The sequence below is a fragment of the Pan paniscus genome, chromosome 2, assembly GCF_029289425.2.
Source record: "Pan paniscus chromosome 2, NHGRI_mPanPan1-v2.0_pri, whole genome shotgun sequence".
Lineage (NCBI taxonomy): Eukaryota > Metazoa > Chordata > Mammalia > Primates > Hominidae > Pan > Pan paniscus.
Window position 1 is genome coordinate 169589071 of NC_085926.1, and position 23156 is coordinate 169612226.

The 23156-nt window shown below is 38.0% G+C and overlaps 1 protein-coding gene across 3 annotated transcripts in view; it reads right to left on the reverse strand.

The window, feature by feature from the left end:
• Positions 1 to 23156, reverse strand: part of PLD1 (phospholipase D1) — a 211984-nt gene that overhangs the window by 107919 nt on the left and 80909 nt on the right. For all 3 annotated transcript variants that reach the window (XM_034957720.3, XM_063603007.1, XM_034957721.3), the window contains exons 7-11: positions 17619 to 17677; positions 16295 to 16387; positions 5466 to 5618; positions 1136 to 1285; positions 331 to 414 (exon numbers count right to left, since the gene is read on the reverse strand). In XM_034957720.3, the coding sequence (XP_034813611.1) occupies positions 331 to 414; positions 1136 to 1285; positions 5466 to 5618; positions 16295 to 16387; positions 17619 to 17677 (539 nt within the window). The remainder of the gene's footprint in view (positions 1 to 330; positions 415 to 1135; positions 1286 to 5465; positions 5619 to 16294; positions 16388 to 17618; positions 17678 to 23156) is intronic.

Here is a 23156-nt window from a genome sequence, read left to right on the forward strand (position 1 = left end):
ATTAGAAAAAGACATCCAAAGACACCATTACCTCTATAACTGTACTTGCATTACAGTATAATCTTTACTGACATGAAAACTTGGAAGTCTGCTTCCAAATGCAAATATAAAACCTAATTGTTCAAACTAAGTATTTTATGAATATTGTTGAGGCCAAGGTTTTTGAAAAGGCCTTTCACTGAAGGCTTAGTCAACTGGTTGAGACCCTGGCCAAACCATCCACAGATACAGCTGATTTTCATAATGTGTAATTCTTGAACAGCACTATACCACTGTACATTTCTAAACATAGAGACTTCCAGAAAAAAATTCCCAGGGACAAATACTAACCACCAGTCTGTGATAAAAATCTCTTCATTTGCCTCTTCCATTGCATTTGCCACATCTTCAAAATATCCTTTGGCATTAACATACCTGAAAGACAAGTTTATTGTTCCTTTTTGTTATTAAAAAAGAAAAGAAAAGAAACTTATCTTATGGTAAAGCAAAACATGGAAGCCACTGCCTAGAGTCTCCACATAACACATAACCACCATTGACTTTGCGTACCTGGAAAACAAGGATTGAAAATACCAAGTTTCCTCTGCTGCCTAGGAAGGGCAGTAAGTGTAAGCAGCCTGATTTTTCTCTGCTTAGAGAACAACAAATTTATTGAGCCTCATCATCATAAGGAGCCAGATTAATTTTCCTATCCTGTTGAACTTACATACAGTTTTTCTTACATACAGTTCTGAGACTGAAAACAAACTAGCTTCCAATCCACGGGTAGAAAAACATGCTAAGCATGACTTTATTTAAAAGAAATATCTAGCAAGTAAATGCTTTTTCCTAAATTAGGGGTAATGACTTAAATAAACCTTCCATTTGCATCATTAAAGAAATGTATGAAGTTAGCTTTAAAATTCAAACTTCAAAATCTAAAGCTAGCTAAGCTCACTGTGAAAAATCTTAAAAGCAACAATTGAAAAACTAATCTATAATCAGGTAGTCCCATAATTATCACAAAAAGAGAAGCCCTTGTTAAGCATAATGCATAATCTTTCACAGTTTTGAAAACTGATTCCAGGTGAATTTAGGCCAGTGTAATATTAGATGCTATGACTGCCTTGACAGGCTTAGAGAAATAATAACTTACCATTTAGCTAAAGCATTCTCTTGGATAGCAGCATATGACCCAAATCGATGATCTTTGAGAAAGTTGGTGCCATGTTTCTGGATGAATTCTTCTATAGCCCCTCCCCACCACCGAGCATGTCTATAGCTGTTGCATTTTAAAATAAGTGTCCTTTAAAGAAAAAGCCAAATATTGAAAAGACTGGTCACTCTGTTCTATCTCATGCTCTTTTTTATTTGGTAATATACCAAACACAAACTGAAAATTTGAGGCAAAGAACATCAAGAAAGCAGGCATTTAACATTTTTTGGTAGTATTTCTAAAAATATATTCAATATAACAAAAATAAATGTTCAGGTTACTTATTCATTCACTCATGCAAACATGCATAAAGGTACTTACCATAGACCTAGAGCTGTGTGCTAGGCCATGAGGAGGATAAAGAAAGAGGGGTAAGGTGAGGTTCTATTTTTAAGTATTAGTTAGAGAGCTGTTGGCTCCCGTAGAGCAGCGGTCCCCAACTTTTCTTTTTTCTTTTTTTTGAGATGGAGTCTCGCTCTGTCGCCCAGGCTGGAGTGCAGTGGCGCGATCTAGGCTCACTGAAAGCTCCGCCTCCCGGGTTCACGCCATTCTCCTGCCTCAGTCTCGAGTAGCTGGGACTACAGGCGCCCGCCACCACGCCTGGCTATTTTTTTGTATTTTTAGTAGAGACGGGGTTTCACCATGTTAGCCAGGATGGTCTTGATCTCCTGACCTCGTGATCCGCCCGCCTCGGCCTCCCAAAGTGCTGAGATTACAGGCGTGGTCCCCAACTTTTTTGGTACCAGGGACAGGCTTGTGGAAGGCAATTTTTCCACGGATGATGGGGAGTAGTTTCGAGATGAAACCGTTCCACCTCAGGCCATCAGGAAGTGATATGATTCTCGTGAGGAGCGCGCAGCCGAGATCCCGCGCATGTGCAGTCCACAATAGGGTTCGAGCTCCTGTGAGAATCTGATGCTGTGGCTGATCTGACAGAAGGCGGAACTCAGGTGGTAATGCTCCCTCGCCCACTGCTCACCACCTGCTGTGCGGCCCAGTTCCGAACAGGACACGGACTGGTACCCCGAGGGGGTTGGCGACCCCTGCTCTAGAGGGCACTTCCCTTTGTGCTCCCTAGTATCCATTCCCTCAGCTTCTGGAAATATCATCCCAATTGTGCTTCATGACAGCCATCCCTTCTCTTCAACAAAGCTAAGCAAAATGGCATATTCCATCTTTCTGGTTCCAGAAGGTGGTTCTGGCATGACTATATTGTGAGTTTTCTATTTCACTAATCATAGGAAAACTGTTCTTTTTTTTTTTTTTTTTTTTTTTTTGAGACGGAGTTTCGCTATGTCGCCCAGGCTGGAGTGCAATGGCGCTATCTTGGCTCACTGCAACCTCCGCCTCCCGGGTTCAAGTGATTCTCCTGCCTCAGCCTCCCAAGTAGCTGGGATTACAGGCATGCACCTCCAGGCCCGGCTAATTTTGTATTTTTAGTAGAGACGGGGTTTCTCCATGTTAGTCAGGCTGGTCTCGAACTCCCAACCTCGGGGGATCTGCCTGCCTCGGCCTCCCAAAGTGCTGGGATTACAGGCATGAGCCACTGTGCCAGCCTTTTTTTTTTTTTTTTTTTTTTTTGAAATGGAGTCTTGCTTTGTCACCAGGCTGGAGTGCAGTGGCTCAATCTCGGCTCACTGCAACTTCAGCCTCCTGGGTTCAAGCGATTCTCCTGCCTCAGCCTCCTAAGTAGCTGGGACTACAGGCGCGCACCATCATGCCCGGCTAATTTTTGTATTTTTAGTAGCGACAGGGTTTCACAATATTGGCCAGACTGGTTTCAAACTCCTGACCTTGTGATCCGCCCACCTCGGCCTCCCAAAGTGCTGGGATTACAGGCGTGAGCCACCGCACCTGGCCAGGAAAACTGTTCTTTTGCAATAATAATCAATTAAACATATTGATACCAGAAAAAAAAGGATACTCATGTACATTTGTTCATCCATTCCTATTAACAAATGGACATGAGTATCCTTTCAGGCATTCCTAAGCAAATGTGAGGACTTACTTGCTCAGGAATGCCAGGAAGGGACTCTCTTGCTTCCACAGAATTTGGTGTGAGTGTGGGAGGTGGCCATCTTGCTACCACAAGGGAATCAGTCATGCTCAACATGGCTGATTAGTTCTCTTTGGTATAAGCCAGTTTGCTTTAGATTTTTCTGTCACTCAAAACTAAACTATCCTAAACTCTTACAGAGTTATAAATGCTAAAAAAAAAAAAAAAAAATTCAGAGTGGATTACAGAAAGTTTTTTCTTAATGCCAAGTGTCAGAATTCTGCCTACTACTAAGAGGGAAAAATAAGTTATCCAAATTTGAAGTTTGAAGGAAAACAGAGTGTTGGAGCCAGCTGTATCCCTGCCATGTAGGCAGAAATCTACCATCATACCAATGTAAGAAGACTATGCGTGAGGAGGGAGGTTGCTTTTTTGAGGAAATGCAATGATCCTGATGAGACGCAGGGAAGGGGGCTGTGTTCACAGATTCTAAAAGAATTATTTATAAAGATTAGCCATGTCCAAGCTGCTTTCCTCAATATGTCAGAGGTAGATGCTGGCTTTTGTCTGAAAGTCATGAAGACAGGGAGAGGCTGCTGCTGCTGGGCTGTGGAGACAGGGGAGGAGAGACGTGGTGGAGCTGAGAGGAGTGAAGCATCCCCATCGCGTGTGGTGGAGACACGGGTTTCTAGGGATGGAGACGAGAGGGCACAGGAGGTGCCTGGGCCTGACCTATCCTGCAAGCACTACTCCAATTGAGCTAAAAAGCCTCGGAAAAACAGTTATGAGAAGACTTTACAGAAGAGATGAGTAACAAGATAAGACATTATCTCAGGATGTGAGTCAGAATCAAGGGGGAAAACAAGAACTATTCCAAACATGGACATAAGAAAAGCAAAGGGAAAGAGGCAAGAAAAAAATGCTGCCTTCATAGAACCTGCAAGGCGTATTAGGGAGGAATTTCAAATAAAGGCAGGAAAATAAATGCCCTTCAAAAATAAGTGGGGGAATTTGGCCTTATTTGATAAAATCATGGGGGGATCTTACACCAGGAAGGAAGGTAATGAAACCTGGATGTGAATGGCCTCATTTGGCAATGACATACGGGTAAGTGAGGGTGCGAAATGCAGATGAAGTGGCCAATAAAGTAAGGGACCAATGAGAACTGTGGCCAGACTTCTGTGGCTCACTGTAAAACAGGAATGCAGGAGGAAGGTGTAATGGCAGCACCATTATATTTCCAGTCACAATCTTAAATGTTCCATTCTCATAGAATATCATCAGGAAGTTCAGCATCTTTTTATACACACACACACATACACACACAAACATGTAAATCAGTAAGGGAATATGAAGCTATGTTGGTAACTATGTGCACAGGGAGAAATGCATATATATTCATATACATGATGGTGAATGAACTATACAAATGGATATATATGTATAAAGACACACATACATGGTATAACTACAATCTTCCAGAAAGATCACATACACATGTACTCACTAATAAAATCTATAATAAATGTACATGAGTGTCCTTTCAAGATATCTTTCTTGGCCAGGCGGGGTGGCTCAGGCCTGTTATCCCAGCACTGTGGAAGGCCGAGGCAGACAGATTACTTGAGGTCAGGAGTTCGAGACCAGCCTGGCAAACATGGTGAAACCCCGTCTCTATCAAAAAATACAAAATTTAGTTGGGGGTGGTGGCAGGCGCCTGTAGTCCCAGCTACTCAGGAGGCTGAAGTGGGAGAATCACTTGAACCTGAAAGATAGAGGTTCAGTGAGTGAAGGTTGCAGTGAGCAGAGATTGCACCACTGCACTCCAGTCTGGGTGACAGAGTAAGAGCCTGTCTCAAAGAAAAAGAAGATATCTTTCTTAAAATATGTGTGTAATAATTTTTATAAAACAAATCACTCTTTTGGTGTTTTGTTAATTAAAGAATATTGATTTATAAAGTAAAAGTTTCATTTATTTTAAAAATGTGAACTATTGCTCTAATCTATCTGTTTAGTAAACTGGCAAATTGAGTAGTAATTTCTGTTAACATAGGCAAACATCTACATATGGGATTGTTTATTCAGACTGTTGCACACAGGATACTCTTTAAAATATATACAAGGAAAAAAGTGGTTTCATTACTATTGATTGAGGATGAGCTCTAAATTACAATTTTCTAACACTTTTTAAATTCCTTTTTTACTTAAGGTTGAGAAAAAAATGTTTTTAAGACATTTTTGTAGAAATCTTTTTTAAATATTTGAAATGTGTACCTTGAAAGATTATCAATTCGGATTCCATATTTCGTTTCTGTCTCCTTCTTCCCCACCTTAATTTTGAATTCTTTGTCTACCAGCAGGACGAAGGCAATGGCACCGCTGTCTGGTTTCATATACAATAAAAAGGAATCTTTCACTATTAACCATCTGTAAGAAGGTAGTAAGTATTTTTAAAAGTTGTATTGAGTAAATAAAACGAGAAGAACTAATCATTATGACAAGTCTTAAGTAATCACTCTGGCAGACTGTAGACATAATTACATTTTCTACACAGGAGATTTATTTTTTTTAATCGCTATGAAACAAACAAAAAAAACCCAACAAAACCTTTCTATTACGTTTTTCTAAGAAACAGTGTACCAAGTAATTCACAGTAATTCATTAGCTCTTTAAACACTAATGGCAAAACTGGAGGAATGTCCCTAATATTGGCAGGTAGCACTCACAGGATGTACGACAGGAAGGGCAAGACCGAGGAGATGGGATCCATTTACAGTGAATGCAAATGGTAACTTCATCAGGCTGCATATAACAACATGTATTCCTATTTGCCTGCAATTGTAGAGTGATAGACTGAATCATTTGAAAACTGAGAAGTAACAAAGTGGGCATAATAGTGCATACCAGACAAAGTAAAGCACTCTAGGCACTTCCACATTATGGAATACTAAGGTTGGAACATCTGAATATAAACTAAGTAATACTGTAAATATAGCATGGGAACTCAGTATTTAAAATATATCTATAATAAATCTTTACTGAAATTGGGAATTGCATTCTGTTTTAATGGCTTTATAACTTGGAATTTAATGTAGACAAACCTACATTGATTTCCACATAGTTTCATTTCATTAATTTTTTTTAATACATAAGTTATCTCCTTCCTAATAAAAGGGCATAGAGTGGATTTAGGATAACTTATAGCAAAGAACATATGTGGTATGGTTCAGAAAAGGAAAAACGTCAAGGTCACAGAAAGTAAATACCTAAAATACCTAACCACAAAGGTAAATATAATTACAGAGATGACACACTCATGTGGGTGTAAGCTTCCTAGTTTTTCTTGTCAAATGAATAAATTAAAGAAATAAGTGGATTTCCTCCAAAACTAAATTCCAAACAAAGTTTCTCATTTGGGACCTAACATGATACAACTGAACAACATAATGAATAATATTCCCAATAACAATTTTCAAAGCAAACACAGAAATTATACATTTTATAAGAGTTCTTATAACACTCCTCAATACGAATACCAAGGCTATGATATCAAAGGGTAACCCCGTTTTCCCAGCACTGTTTACTGAAGAGTGTGCACTTTCCCCAAAGAATGTTCTTGATGCCCTCGGAAAAATCAGTAGGCTGTAGATACATGGATTAAAATCTGAGTTCTCTATTCTGTTCTACTGGTCATGTGTCTGTTTTTATACCAATACCATACTGTTTTGGTTACTATAGCTTTGTAATATATTTTGAAGTCAGGTAGTGTAATGCCTCTAGCTTTGGTTTGTTTTTTGTTTTTGTTTTTTGCTCAGGATTGCTTTGGCTGTTCAGGGTCTTTTGTGGTTTTATGTGAGTTTTAGGATTGTTTTTTCTATTTCTGTGAAAATGTCATTAGTATTTTGATAGGGTTGCACTGAATCTGTAGATTGCTTTGGATAGTATGGTCATTTTAACAGTATTAATTCTTCTGATCCTCTTCAGTTTTTTTTTTCATCTGTGTCTTGTAGTTGTTCTTTTTACTAGTCATTAGATATCAAGGTAATTTGATGCTGGGCTTTTATTGAAAGCTCTTCTTTATTATGCCATTCATAAAAACTCCTCTGATTTCTTCCCTTTTTCTTTTTTGTCAATAGATATATTTTTTTCTTTTAACTTTTACTTTGGGTTCAGAGGTACACATACAGGTTTGTTACATAGGTAAACTTGTGTCACAGGGGTTTGGTGTACAGATTGCTTTGTCACCCAGGTACTAAGCATAGTACCTGACAGGCATTTTTTTCTGATCCTTTCCCTCCTCCCACCCACCACCCTCAAGTAGGCCCTAGTATCTGTTGTTGCCGTCTTTGTGTCCATAAGTTCTCGTTATTTAGCTCCCAGTTATAAGTGAGAACAGGTGGTATTGGGTTTCCTGTTCCTGTGTTAGTTTGCTAAGGACAATGGCCTCCAGCTCCATCCATGTTGCTGCAAAGTACATGATTTCATATGCTGTGGTGTACATGTACTATCCAGTCTACTACAGATGGGTATTTAGGTTGATTCCATGTCTTTGCTATTGTAAATTGTGCTGCAATGAAAATACACATGCATTGTCTTTACAGTAGAATGGTTATAGTCCTCTGGGTATATATCCAATAATGGAATTGCTGGGTTAAATGGTAATACTGTTTTTAGTTCTTTGGGGAATCATCACAGTGCTTTCCACAATGGCTGAACTAATTTACGCTCCAACCAGCAGCATATAAGCATTTCCTTTTCTCTGAAAACTTGCCAGCATCTGTTTATTTGTTTGTTTGTTTTTTAATAGCCATTCTGACTGGTGTGAGATGATATCTCATTGTGGTTTTGATTTGCATTTCTCTAATGATCAGTGATGTTAAGCATTTTTTCAAATGTTTCTTGGCCATATGTATGTCTTCTTTTGAAAAGTGTCTGTTCATGTCCTTTGCCCACTTTTTAATGGAATTTTTTGTTTTTTTCCTTGTAAATTTGTTTAAATTCCTTATAGATACTGGCTATTAGGTCTTTGTCAGAAGCACAGTTTGCAAATATTTTCTCCCATTCTGTAGGTTGTCTGTCTACTCTGTTGATAGTTTCTTTTGCTGTGCAGAAGCTCTTTAGTTTAATTAGATTCCATTCGCCAATTTTTGATTTTGTTGCAATTACTTTTGGTGTCTTCATCATTAAATCTTTGCCAGTTCCAATGTCCAGAATGGTATTTCCTAGGTTGTCTTCCAGGGTTTTTATAGTTTTAGGTTTTACATTTAAGTTTCTAAGGGGTCCAGTTTCAATCTTCTGCACATGGCTAGCCAGTTATCCCAGCATCATTTATTAAGGAGGAAGTCCTTTTCCCATTGCTTGTTTTTGTCAGCTTTGTTGAAGATCAGATGGTTGTAGGTGTGCAGTATTATTTCTGGGCTCTATAATTCTGTTCCATTGGTCTATGTGTCTGTTTTCGTACCAGTACTGTACTGTATTGGTTACTGTTGCCCTGTAGTGTAGTTTGGAGTCACGTAACATGATGTCTCCAGCTTTGTTCTTTTTGCTTGGCATTGCCTTGGCTATTCAGGCTCTTTGTTGGTTCCATTTGAATTTTAAAATAGTTTTTTCTAGTTTTGTGAAGAATGTTATTGGTAGTTTGGTGGGAATAGCATTGAATCTGTAGATTGCTTTAGGCAATATGGCCATTTTAATGATATTGTTTCTTCCTATCCATGAACATGGAATATTTTCCATTTGTTTGTGTCACCTCTCATTTCTTTGAGCAGTATTTTGTAATTCTCATTGTAGAGATCTTTCACCTCCCTAGTCAGCTGAATTCCTAGGTATTTTATTCTTTTTGTGGAAATTGTGAATGGGGTTGCCTCCCTGATTTGACTGGAAAGCAATTCCATTCACAATTGGCTTGATTGTTGTTGGTGTATAGAAATGCTAGTGATTTTTCTACATTGATTTTGTATCCTGAAACATTGCTGAAGATGTATATCAGCTCAAGGAGTTTTTGGGCAAAGACTGTGGAGTTTTCTAGATATAGAATCATGTCATCTGCAAATAGGAATAGTTTGACTTCCTCTTTTGCTATTTGGATGCCTTTTATTTCTTTCTCTTGCCTCATTGCTCTGGCCAGGACTTCCAATACTATGTTGAATAGGAGTGGTGACAGAGGGCATCCTTGTCTTGGGCCAGTTTTCAAGGGGAATACTTCCAGCTCTTGTCCAGTCAGTATGATGTTGGCTGTGGGTTTGTCATAGATGGCTCTTATTATTTTGGAGTATGTTCCTTCAATGTGTGGTTTATTGAGGGTTGTTAAAATGAAGGATGTTGAATTCTATCAAAAGTCTTTCCTGCATCTATTGAGATAATCAGGTAGTTTTTATCTTTAGTTCTGTTTATGTGATGAATCACATTTATCAATTTGCATATGTTGAACCATATAGAAAAGATTCAAAACCAAACAGAGAAGATTCAAATAAACACAATTAGAAATGACAAAGAGGACATTACCATTGATCCCACAGAAATACAAGTAACTGTCAGAGACTACTATGAACAACTCTATGCACATAAACTAGAAAATCTACAAGAAACAGATAAATTCCCAGACACATACATCCCCCTCAAGACTGAACCAGGAAGAAACTGAATCCTTAAGTGGACAAATAATCAGCTCTGAATTAGAATCAGTAATAAATAGCCTACCAACCAAAATACAAAAACAAAGACAAAAAGCCCAGGACCAGGCGGATTCACACTCAAATTCTATAAGATGTACAAAGAAGAGCTAGTACCGTTCCTACTGAAACTACTCTAAACAATTGAGGAGGAACAACTACTACCCGACTCATTCTATGAGGCCAGCATCATCCTAACACCAAAACCTGGCAGAGACACAACAAAAAGAGGAGACTTCAGGCCAATATCTTTTATGAACATAGATGCAGAGCATCTCAACAAGATTTTGCTTTCTTTCTCAGGAATATATACATCAAGTAAGGCATCTATCAACCAGCCTTCTAGGAGTCAGCACCATCTGCACAGGGATCAAGTGCCTGCCCGGAAGTCAGCCTCCCTGGGCTCCAATTCCACCTGCCACTCACTGCTTGTACGAACTTCAGTAATTGAGCACGATGTCAAAATCTATAACATGAGGATAACATAAGACATATAACATGAGGACCTAACAGCAACATCTAGTTCATAAGTATTCATAAAGAATTAACTGAGATAACTCATGCACATGCTTAGCACAGTGCCTGGCCCCAATACATGCGAACTATTATAACTAATCTTGTTCTAAACCATGTGAGATTATGGTCTGTTTTAAAAAGATACCTCCTGCCTGTGTTACTACTTGCCATGGCATTCAAATGCAGATAAGCCCACTTGAGCCAGCCCTCCCCTTCTCAGCCTCATCTCCTACTATTGTCTCTCACAATGTTAGTCAATGTTGGTTCTTCTTTAGACTTGCCAGTCTTCTTCTTTGGGCTCTATCGTTGCTGTTCCTCTGCGTAAAAACTGTTTCTTCTAGGCAATTCCATGGATGGTCTCTTCTTGTCAATCAAACCTCTCCTTAAAAATCCCTCTACAAGCAGGCTACTGGATTCAAAAAAAAGTTGTTCTCCACCATCCCTGCCTCATCACCCCCAACTCTCTTCCATCATGTTGTCTTGATTTAGCTTCTTTGTAGCACATCTAGAAGTATTTGTCTTCTTGTTTATTGTCTGTCTCCTACAGTACAGCGTAAGATCCCTGGGAACAGGAAATGTGGCTGTCATGTCTACTACTATCTGTTCAATGCCTAGAACTATCTTCTAGCAGCCCAGAGCAAGCTTTCAGGCAAGGCCACCATCTCGCCTAAATAATGGCTGCATGAATGGATTCCAGAGAGTAAATAAAACCATTTAGACACTATCACTGTCTAAAAATTTTAATTGTTGGTACAGCTCATAGTTCACTAAAGTAAACAGTAAGAAAGTGCTAAGGAATTAAAAGTAATGGCAAAAACCACAATTACTTTTGTACCACCCTAATAAATGCTAAATTTATTTGTTAACATCTATACATCTCTTTTTCTTAAGACATTATTTGAGATAAGAAACTTAACTTACGAACAGGTGCAGAGAAGTTGCTCAATAAATGTGCTGTTTAAGCAGATGTTTTAGATTGTAGGATCTCTGTTTGTCTTTTTTTAAAACTCATCTCTTAGATAAGGTCATTATGAGACCTAACTGAAAATTCAATTTCCTTGTTTGCCTTACTACAATTTGTCAACATAGAATAAATTAAAAAGTGATCAGAATGTATTTTTATGGGTACAAATGAAAAAAAGTTATGAAGGAGTGTCATCTTTAAAAGTAAGTCTCATTTAGACATTAATAGAATAGTCGTCTTGGCCAGGCGCTGTGCCTCCCGCCTGTAATCCCAGCACTTTGGAAGGCCAAGGTGGGCAGATCACTTGAGCTCAGGAGTTCAAGACCAGCCTGGGCAATATGGTAAAACCTCATCTTTACAAAAAATACAAAATTTAGCCAGGTGCGGTGGTATGCACCTGTATCCCTGCTATCTAGGGGGCTGAGGTGGGAGGATCGCTTGAGCTCAGGAGATGGAGGCTGCAGTGAGCCGAGATCATACCACTGCACTCCAGCCTTGGTGACAAGGTGAGACCCTGTCTCAAAAAAAAAAAAAAAAAAAAAGGCCGGGCGCGGTGGCTCACGCTTGTAATCCCAGCACTTTGGGAGGCCGAGGCAGGCGGATCACGAGGTTAGGAGATTGAGACCACAGTGAAACCCCGTCTCTACTAAAAATACAAAAAATTAGCCGGGCGTGATGCCGGGCGCCTGTAGTCCCAGCTACTCGGAGAGCCTGAGGCAGGAGAACTGCATGAACCTGGGAGGCGGAGCTTGCAGTGAGCCGAGATCACGCCGCTGCACTCCAGCCTAGGCGACAGAGCAAGACTCCGTCTCAAAAAAAAAAAAAAAAAAAAAAAAAAAAAAAAAAAAAAAGTCTTCCACTGTCAGAAACTTTCTAAATTATACGTTATCATCTATATATGCTTTCTGGTATTTTAAATCCCAAAAACGTGACTCAGGAAATATTTATTAATATGGAACCAGGGCTTTAATCTTCACAGAAGGATTTACACAATTTACAGTGATGACACATTTCATTCCAGGGAGGATCGTATCTTTTTAGATTGTCCCAGTTGACTTATGATTTAATCCAAAGTTTAAAAAGAGGGGGCATATTTATTTTGTGTAACAAAGCCTTTCCCTCACCTTTCCTAGCTGTTGCTTCTCATAAGGGTTAAATCCAAACGTCAGTTTTTCAGGGAGTCTTTCCTTGACTCCCAGAGCTAAAGTCACCCTCTGCAATCCCCAGATCCCTCACAAACCATTTTTCCCCTTTAAAGCTCTCATGGCTACCTGAATTTATACAATTTACATTAGTTGTCGGCTTAGTGCCTGCATTTCCCCTCTAATAGAACTCCATGAGGGCAGAGACTTCATCTTGTTCACTACTGTTTTCACAGGAGTATGCCACCATCTGGCATACATTAGGCACTCGAAAAATGACTGAATAAACCAGACCATGGCTTCCATTCCTTGAGTAGACGCCTTAGGTTGGGTTGTCCCAGAAGTAAACTCTGAGATACGGATATATGTGTATAAAAGAGTTTAAGACAGTGGCACCAGGAAGCACCAATTAGGGAAGGATAGAAAGAAAGAGCAAGGAAGGAAGCCACAGAGAGTGTATTTTCATGCTTTTTATTGTGGGCAGCTGTGCTGTAAGCCAGCTAAGGAGTTCTGGGAGACAGTGTAGAGACTGCTGCAGAGTCACCCCAGCTGAGGAGGAGGGAGCTGGACTCCCATCAGTTCTTGGCTGATGGCTGCTCCTGGGAGCTGTTGACACTTCCCAGACTGCTGTGCACACAGACAGGTGGGTTCTGACAGCCTACAGAATTTTTGGTCAAAGAATCACAAATGCTTAAGGTTACAGTCTGAAAACTGTGGTTGGCATGTAGCAGCTGATTTGGGCAAAGTTATCGACTAGGGAGGAGTGGTCAGAAGGAATCCCCAAGTTTCTAAAAGTTAGAGAAGTGTATTTGAAGGCAAATACTTTTTTTAGTATATTATTTCCCTTCTTATTTTAGTAAAACTTCTTTCCCAGTGACAGATCAAGACTCCATCTCAAAAAAAAAAAAAAAGAAAAAAAACTTTTTTCCCTTACAAAAATTTTCAGTTTTCTTTAGTTTAATCTTCTGATCTTTTCCTTGTAATTTCTTCTGTCCTTTCAAAGCCCAGAAAGTAAAGGCCCAACTTAATGGTATTTTTTGTTGGTAGTATATCTTAAATCGGTGTGTGCAAAGGTGGATGCCAGTATTAATTTTATATATTTTGAATATACACATAGCTCAATTCCACATTTACACATAAACACATTTATCATTTTCAATTTGGGGGAAATATTATATATAGATATAAAATATTTATAACTGATTTCTTCAGTGTTTTAATAGTTTTTCAAAATCCCAGTACATTGTTATTGCAACAGTTATTGTCTATTATGTGCCAAACTTGGGGGATACAGATAAGAATCAGATGAGAATATTGTTCCTCAAATTTTTAGTTGGTAAGACGTAAGATATAAAATAATGTTTTCTGTCTATATTACGCTTACCATGATAAACATTTTTCAAAAATATAAGTCTAAAATTATCATCCCTGAAGTCTGCACAATTTTACTTAAGTTTTTGTTAAAGTGTACAGTTCAGTTTGATTTTTAGTATATTCACAAAGTTGTATAACCATCACCACTATCTAGTTCCAAAATATCTTCATTGGCCCAAAAATAAACCCCATACCAGTATCAAATTAGTAGAGAGCAACCTCCTCCCCATTCCCTGGAAACCCTTTATCTACTTCTGTCTCTACAGATTTGTCTATTCTGAAAATTTCTTATAAATAAGAATGATATAATATGTGCCTTTTTGTATCTGGATTTTTTCATTTATCATGTTTTCAAGGTTCATCCACATTGTAGCATGTATCAGAACTTCATATCCTTTTCCATTTAATTTTTAGATTTTTATTCATATGTAATTCACGTATCATAAAACGTACCTTTTAAAAGTTCACAATGCGATGGTTTTTAGCATATTCACAGAGTTGTGCAACCGGCACTACCGTCTTATTTCAGAATATTTTCATCACCCCATAAAGAAACTCCATGACCATGAATGGTCTTCATTTCTCTTTTTTTAATGTATTTTTAATTTCTGTGGGTACATAGTAGGTTTATATATTTATGGGGTATATGAGATACTTTGATACAAGCATATAATGTGTAATAATTACATCAGGATAAATGGGGTATCCATCACCTCAAGCATTATCCTTTATGTTACAAACAACTCAATTAGACTCTTTTATAGTTATTGTAAAACATACAATTAAATTAGTATTGACTATAGTCACCTGTTGTGCTATCAAATACTAGATCTTAATTATCCTATTTGTTTGTATCCATTAACCATCCCCACTATCCCCCTCTACACTGCCTTTCCCAGCCTCTGATAAAATCTCCATGAGTTCAGTTGTTTTAATTTTTAGCTCCCACTAGTAACTGAGAACATGCGAAGATTGTCTTTCTGTGCCTGGCTTATTTAACTTAACATTATGACCTCTAGATCCATCCATGTTGCAATGACGGGATCTCATTCTTTTCTATGGCTGGATAGTACCCCATCATGTGTATGTACATTTTCTTTATCCATTCATCTGCTGATGAACACCTGGGTTGCTTCCAAATCTTGGCTATTGTGAATAGTGCTTCAACACAGATGGAAGTGTAGATATATCTTTGATATACTGATTTCCTTCTTTTGGGTATATACCTAGACGTGGAATTGCTAGATCATATGGTAGCTCTATTTTGAGTTTTTTGAGGAACCTCCAAACTGTTCTCCACAGTCGTCGTACTAATTTACATTCCCATCAACAGTGTATGAGGGTTCCCTTTCCTCCACATCCTCACCAGTATGTTATTGCCTGTCTTTTTGATAAAAGCCATTTTAACTGGGGTGAGATGATATCTCATTGTAGTTTTCATTTGCATTTCTCTGATGATCAATGATACTGAGCACCTTTTCATACACCTGTTTGCCATTGGTATGTTTTCTTTCAAGAAACGTATATTCAGATCTTTTGTCCATTTTTAAATCAGATTATTAGATTTTTTTCCTATAGAGTTCTTTCTGGTTGTTAATCCCTTATCAGATAGGTAGTTTGTAGGTATTTTCTCCCATTCTGTGGTTTATCTCTTCACTTTGTTGATTGTTTCCTTTGCTGTGCAGAAGCTTTTTAACTTGATGTGATTTATTCCTTTTATGGCTGGATAATATTCCACTCTATAGGAATACCACATTTTGTTTATCCATTCATCAATTGATGAACATTTGAATTGTTTCCACTTGTAAGGCTATTATCCATAATACTGCTATTATAATACTGCTATAGAAAAGTTTTATTGTAGACATATTTTTTCAGTTCTCCTAGGTGAATCCCTGGAATTGCTGGGACATGTGGTAACTATGTTTAACAGTTTAAAGAACTGCCAGACTGTTTTCCAAAGTGGCTGCACCATTTTACATTTCCATTAACAATATCTGCGGTTTCTCTACAGAAAATATTCTAGTTTCTCTACACCCTCACCACCATTTGTTATTGTCCATCTCTTTGATTATAGCCATCCTTACGGGTGTGAAATTGTATCTCATTGTGGATTTGAATTACATTTCCATAATGACTAGTAACGTTGAGCATCTTTTCATATACTTATTGGCCATTTGTACATCTTCTTTGGCTGGCCAATTTGTGCGTTCTTTGTCCTTGGGTTTTCATGAATATAATTTGTACACTTTGCCTACAAGTTCAGCTTTGGGTAGAATATTTAAATGGATGCTGGAATTTGGATTTTAAAATATAATTAAAAATTTGTTCTGCCATGGCTTTTAAAGGATTTATAATTTAAAACTGGTATGTAAAACTAGCCCAAATACCCAGTGTATTAAAACAAACAAATACACAAAACTCACTAATTCCTACCTTTTTGACCATCTGTAGCAGGCTCTTCCCTGACCACAGCAATTCAAGCCTGGTATTCTGTGTCCTCCAGATCTTTTCATTATCATACCTTCTCTGAAAGAGACAGAAAACTAACCCATCACCTTCAAATTTCCCACTCCCACTTAGCTTGTACAGCCTCCCAACATGGGACTAAATAAACCATCTCATTCTCACATGACTTTCCTCCCTACTCTCTCCTCCTCGCTCTCAACTAGCTCAGTGCCCTGTTAGGCCGGTTACCCTAGAGGCGAACCCTAAAACACAATGGTGAGATATAGCCCCTTCAGCATTCGGGGCAGTGTGATTCTGTTGTGCACTACACAGGACCTTAAGCATCCTGTCTCCTGGCTCTAAATGTTGAGTGTTCCCGTTAACTCATCATTAATGGGTGCAGCACACCAACATGGCACATGTATACATATGTAACAAACCCGCACGTTGTGCACATGTAGCCTAGAACTTAAAGTATAATAAATATATATAAATATAAAAAAAAATGTTGAGTGTTCCCTCCTCAACATTGTGACACTGTGACAAACTAAAAAAGACTCCATGCATTTCCACATGCCTGCACAGGGATGGTCCACCTGCCGTTGAGACCATGGTGCATCTCACCCACAGATTCCAGGACATCTCTGTGTCTCTTCACACCCAGTTCTAGCCAACTAGTTGAGCTAGTTGAGCCATGCCAAAGGAAGCAGAGCACAGCTACTAGTTTTGAAAACAGTATATCTTAATTCTGAAAAATTTGACAAGAAAAAGCAATAACAAAGGCTAAACTTTAAAAAAACTCTTTTTGAAACAACTACTAACAATGCTCTTAACTAGAACTTGAAAGTTAAGCTCTTTATGTTTTCAAGCTCTAATATTGTGAAGGAAAATTATAAACTTTCATCTGGCTATAAAACATATTTTACATAGTATTATTTTAAAATAATCATCAAAATGAGTAGTAAACATTTAACTTTATAAGGGATTATAAAAGGAGATCTTATATATTTGGTTTTTAATGTATTCTCCTACACATCAGACTTGCTATAGGTATTGAACACTTCCACTGTTGGGTTAGAAAGAATCTGTGCTGTAAGCACGTGACAAAAGACAGTGGAGCAGTTGCTACCGTTGTTTATCACAGGAGATGCTCTGATTTGTATGAATAATTCCATCAGTTGCTCTAACTACTGGGGAGAAGAGAAGCTAGCAGTAAAGCCAGGAGGACTGCATCACCATGGCATGCTGCTACGTTAAGTGTGAATGCAAATCAATTTTTCATACTTCTCTTTTAAGGTTTATTGCAACTTACATGCCCTTTGGTCCCAAATCATGGATGAAAGACAGCTGGCTTATATCAAGAAACTCTGTCTGAAAAGAAGCAAAAAACCCATCTTTAGCAAGCAAAACAATTCAAATTTATGCATTAAAAAACATGTATTAGGTATAGCTGTGTGTACTGTTTGGTGTGCTCCACAGACTACACAGATCAATAATAATGGCATTGCACTAAAAGAGTGCAGATTAGAAGTATATAAATAATGAAGACACACCCTACTAGATCTTCTAAATCTGAAGAGAGAGATGTGTGCCTTAATACATAGAGATAAAATGCTCAAGAAGCTTGGAGAGAGAGAGAGAGAGAGAGTTTATTCTCAGTATTCTTTCATGTTTGTTTTTGTTGCGTGGGATGGATATTGTGTGGCACAGGGTACACTCAAACAATAAAAGAGTGTGAGAAGCAAGTGATATTGGTGCAGGATCTGGAAGATGGACTGGATTTGGGCCCACAGTGTGAAATGGGAGATGAATGGGGGGCTAGAACAGAAAGTCAAAAAGGTTATAGGATGTACAGTTGGGTTACAGTGAATAAGATGAAGGAAAAGAATAAAAAATTAAACAGGCTGAAAAGAGAATGGGGAGGGCTTTGAACATCAGGCATAATGAAAAGAATTATTTTTAATGAGTTGAAGAGGAAGAGAATTTTAGGCCCACCTTCACTGTATTAGAAGGTTAAAAACTGTAAATATTATAACAACAACTGTGGCTGTGTTTACTGAGTGCTAACTATGTGTTGGTGTTATGCTAACCATTTTCCATGTATTATCTCAAACCCCTTTGAAGCAGGTGCTACTTTTCCCATTGTACAGAAGAGGAAACTGAGGTTTAGTGTAAGGGTAAGCAAATATTTTCGGCAAAGAGCCAGACAGTAAATATTTTGGGCTTTGTGGGCATAGATTCCATTTTGCATCTACTTAGCTCTGCTGTTGTAGCATGGAAATAGCCATAGACGCATACATAAACGAATAACTGTGGCTGTGTTCCAATAAAACCTTATTTATGGATATAAAATATGAAGATAATCTAATTTTATGTGTCACAAAATATTATTCTTCTTTTGATTTTTTTTCAACCACTTAAAAATACAAAAACTATTCTTAGTTCACAGAACATACAAAAACAGGCAATGGGCAATGGGCAGGATTTGGTCCACGGGCCCTAGTTTGCAGGCCTCTGTTTTAGAGAAGTCAAGTAAGTTGTCCAAGATCACATAGTTAAGAAGGGATTAACTCAGTATGGTTAACTCATTATGAAGTCAGACCAAAGTCAGCGCCCTCAAAACTAAGCTGGAAAAGCAAAATGTCATTCAACATTTATCTAATTCAAATTGAGTTCCTTGCATATTCTAGGTAGGTGAAAGCTAGATGTAAATGTGGAGGCATAGAAGGGAAAAACAAATCAACATTACGTACTGTTTAGCATATGCAGATTTGCAGATCGTTTTGAAAAGTGACCAACAATAAGTTCAGTTCCTTAGGCCATGTCAATAGCAGCCTTGATAGACCAACAAAGACTAAAAAGATACTCTCCCAGCATTAGGAAGCAGACGGGAGACCAGATATGGAAAACACTACCCTCAATGAAGTTCTGTGGGATGAACCACACTAGATACATGTGAAAGTAGTTACAGAGTTATAGAATAGTGGAGGGCAACCACTTCCTAGCTGACATGACATCACAGAGGCAAGGGCATTTGATCTAGGTTTGTAAATGGGATTAGTAAAACAAAAGTTTTCCATGTAAGTTTTATATGTGATTGGACATATCTAACACTACTCTTGTAAAAAAAAATTACAAATATCTCAAGGCGTCCATCCTTGTAAGGTTCATTTAAATGCTTGCATTTTTCTCTTTTCTTGGGGTTATTTGCAGAAAATAGGTCTTTAAAATTCAAAAGGACTTAAATTATCTTTTAAAAATCCTAAGTCAAAGGTATCTTCATATAGCATTTTTTAAATTGAGATTTTAAAAAGTCAAGGTCTCAGTCAGGCATAGTGGCTCACGCCTGTAATCCCAGCATTTTGGAAGGCTGAGGTGGGTGGATCACTTGAGGTCAAGAGTTCAAGACCAGCCTGGCCAACATGGCAAAACCCCATCTCTACTAAAAATACAAAAATTAGCCAGGTGTGGTGGTGCATGCCTGTAATCCCAGCTACTCAGGAGGCAGAGGCTGAGGCAGGAGAATCACTTGAACCCGGGAGGCAGAGGTTGCAGTGAGCGGAGATCGTGCCCCTGCACTCCAGCCTGGGCAACACAGCAGGACTGTCTCAAAAACAAACAAACAAACAAAAAACACCTCAAGGTCTTTACATTTCATTTCTTATATAAAACAGTGATTCACTCAGTATCATGCATTTTTATCTGGTTTGTGAAAATGCTTCTTAATTGGAAAAGGTAATCCTATGGGTTATTGGAAATGATTCACAGATTGCCAGCCATAAAATCCAAAATATTTTAAAATCCTGAGTCATAACTTTTATCTCTGGAGAGCAGACAAATAATGTCAGTCCTAGTTTACATTTGAAGACTATAGTCTACTACAGAGGCATAACTAACTTATGCAAAGTCCCAGAACAACCGAAGGGAAGAATAGGAAATGAAAACAAAAATCAAGGAAGCCACTAATCTAATGCCTGGATATTTTCTTATTTACATAGCTGTTATCATCAAATAGTTGACAACAGAAATATTCTCTGAAATCATTCAGAAATCATAACTTTTGGAGTATATCATAACAAAATTGCTAAGCGTAAAGAATCTCAGCTAAGTAGACAAGCACACATTAATAATGTAGAAAATTGAAAGTTACACATTAATATGAAATTTAATTTATCCTAATGGCTTAGTAAAGTTTGACTGGAGAGAGATTTCCAGAAGGAACCAGGCCTATTATACAGAAAAAAAAATCTGGCAATAAACGTTTTTCTAATACAGAGTTATCAAATTGAAAGTAAATGTGTCAGGGTCAACTGAGAGGCAAACCTAACTAATAAAAATTGAAATTTAACAAAGATGATGTTGTCCAAACTTCTTAGTACATCTTCAGTGATAAGAATTCCATTATCCATTTGGGCAAGTGATTCTCAGGAATAAGAATTTAAAGATCAATTTAGCCTAACAGTATTTTGCAGGGCTTATTCCATTGATCTTTTGAGTAATGTATAATCAATACCTTTTTGTCTTTGTTTTTTTGGCAAAGGAATTTGTAAAATATGAATACAATTGAAATAATGTTGCAATGCAATAATGTTCTTGGCACTAGGTGGAAAGTGGTCTCAAGTAAAATATTCCAACGTGATCTACCAATTGGATACTAAAAACGTTAGAGAAACAGAGAAGCAAAAATATTTCCATGCCAAGAGACAAGCAACAAGCCCTAGGGGTAACAAAAAATCCTGAAAATTACTTGGCAATCACGTACACACTGCCCCTTCCTCCCATCCTTGTATTGTAAGAGAAGGGTGACTTTCAGAGGCTCCTTTTATTTACCAGGTAGCAAAAACTCAAGTAAATGGCCAGGTGGGAAATTATCAGATACAAGGGAGGTAAGAGCATTGAGCTGGGCAATGTCCTTGTAGACTCAGGTACTCCAGCAAAGGCAGGGAACAAAGAGGGCATCTAATCTATGAAGGAAACTGGGAGGCTGGGCAAAGGCCTAAAGTCCTTCTCAACGCTAAGACTCAATCATAAGAAAGAAAATATTTCCCTTAATTTGAAGATGCAGCTGTTCAAATTAGTATAGCTTTTCCCAGTTGGAATGAAAACACTGTGTGCACGTTTATTCGTTACCTACTCTTCCCCTCAAGTTAAAGTTCATTCTACAAAACAAGGGAGAGGTGAACTCAGTATTATTGATCTGTGGGATGTTTTACCCAAGGATTTCAAGCTAATCACCTTCTTGGGGATAAGAAATCTGAGTCACATAAGTTAAATGATTTACTTCAAGGTAGAGATACGATCCTATCACCTTAGGGCCCTTCTCTTAGAAATTGTACAATTTGTTCCATTTCTAGATTTTAATCTCAGGTATGAAAAAGGTACATTTATTGCTCCTTATTCCTCTGATTTTAATTCCCTGGAAGATAAGCATTTTCCAGTTACTAATTAAAATGCCTAGCTAGTGAGTTCTCTACTACAGCCAGCACTAATACAATTTCAGAATACAAAAGGAATTCTTGTTTGAGATCTTTTTGTATGTTATTACACAACTCGGATATTGCTATTTTTTTACATATTTATGCTTAGAGTAAAGAGGAAATACATTTGTCCCCATTTTACAAATGAGCAAAGAAAACTGAACAAATCACCAATGGTCTCTGAGGCAACTGTCTGATCATGACTACACTAAAACACTAGGATGCTCTCCTTTGCAGAACCACAAGAAGGAAAAAAAAAAAAAGAATTAAAAGCAGAGGAAGTCTTCATAATCATGGGAGAGAAGGTCTGAGCACAAACCCAACCAATGGCTATATAAAAGTGAGAGGAAAGAACTGTCCATGTCTAATTTCAGAGGCTACTTAAGAAAAATAATGTCAGTGCTTAGAACCCTAAACCAAATTCCTTTGGGGAAAATCCTATTATACAAACAGCTTTATAATAAATCTATCTCCACTTTTTTTTTTTTTTTTTTGGCAGAATCTTCCTCTATAACCCAGGCTGGAGTGCAGTGGCGCAACTGTGGCTCGCTGCAACCTCCGCCTCCCGGGTTCAAGCGATTCTTCTGTCTCAGCCTCCCAAGTAGCTGGGATTAAAGGCGCCCACCACCATGCCTAGCTAATGTTTGTATTTTTAGTAGAGACGAGGTTTCACCATGTTGTCCAGGCTGGTCTCGAACTCCTGACCTCTGGTGATCCACCTGCCTTGGCCTCCCAAAATGCTGGGATTGCAGGCATGAGCCACTGCGCCCAGCCCTGTCTCCACTTTTTAAAGTGGTCTAATTTTACCAAGACATTTCTAAGCTGATCATAGCATTTTAGTTTAGTTCTCAAACTCCTGATGATAAGAATCACTTGAGCTATTTGTTAAACACACTTATTCCAAATACAGATCTGGATAGCCCTATAGAGATTAAGAACATATCCTATTCAGTCCCTTGACTTAGGATCCATGATTCTATCTGCTTATGGACCTGAATTAACTTAAAATAGGTTTGTTTTATACTTATAAAAGTATAAATTTATTACATACATGTTAAAATAACTTTTAATATGCTTTTTACAGACAGTAAAGCATTTTTTAACAGATACTTTTTTAGTATTTCTCACAATTATTGAAGAAAACACATAAATTCCAATTTCATTTCACAAATATGAGGCAGAGGTCTACAGATCTAGTCTTTAGGCCAGACTACATTTAAAGAAAAGAATGTTAGAGAATTAATGTATATCAAATTGTATCCTATGCTTGAATCATATTGAACAATTCAGCTGTTGGAGAGAATAATCTCAGTAACCATCGAAAATGAGAGGGAGGCTGGGCACGGTGGCTCACGCCTGTAATCTCAGCACTT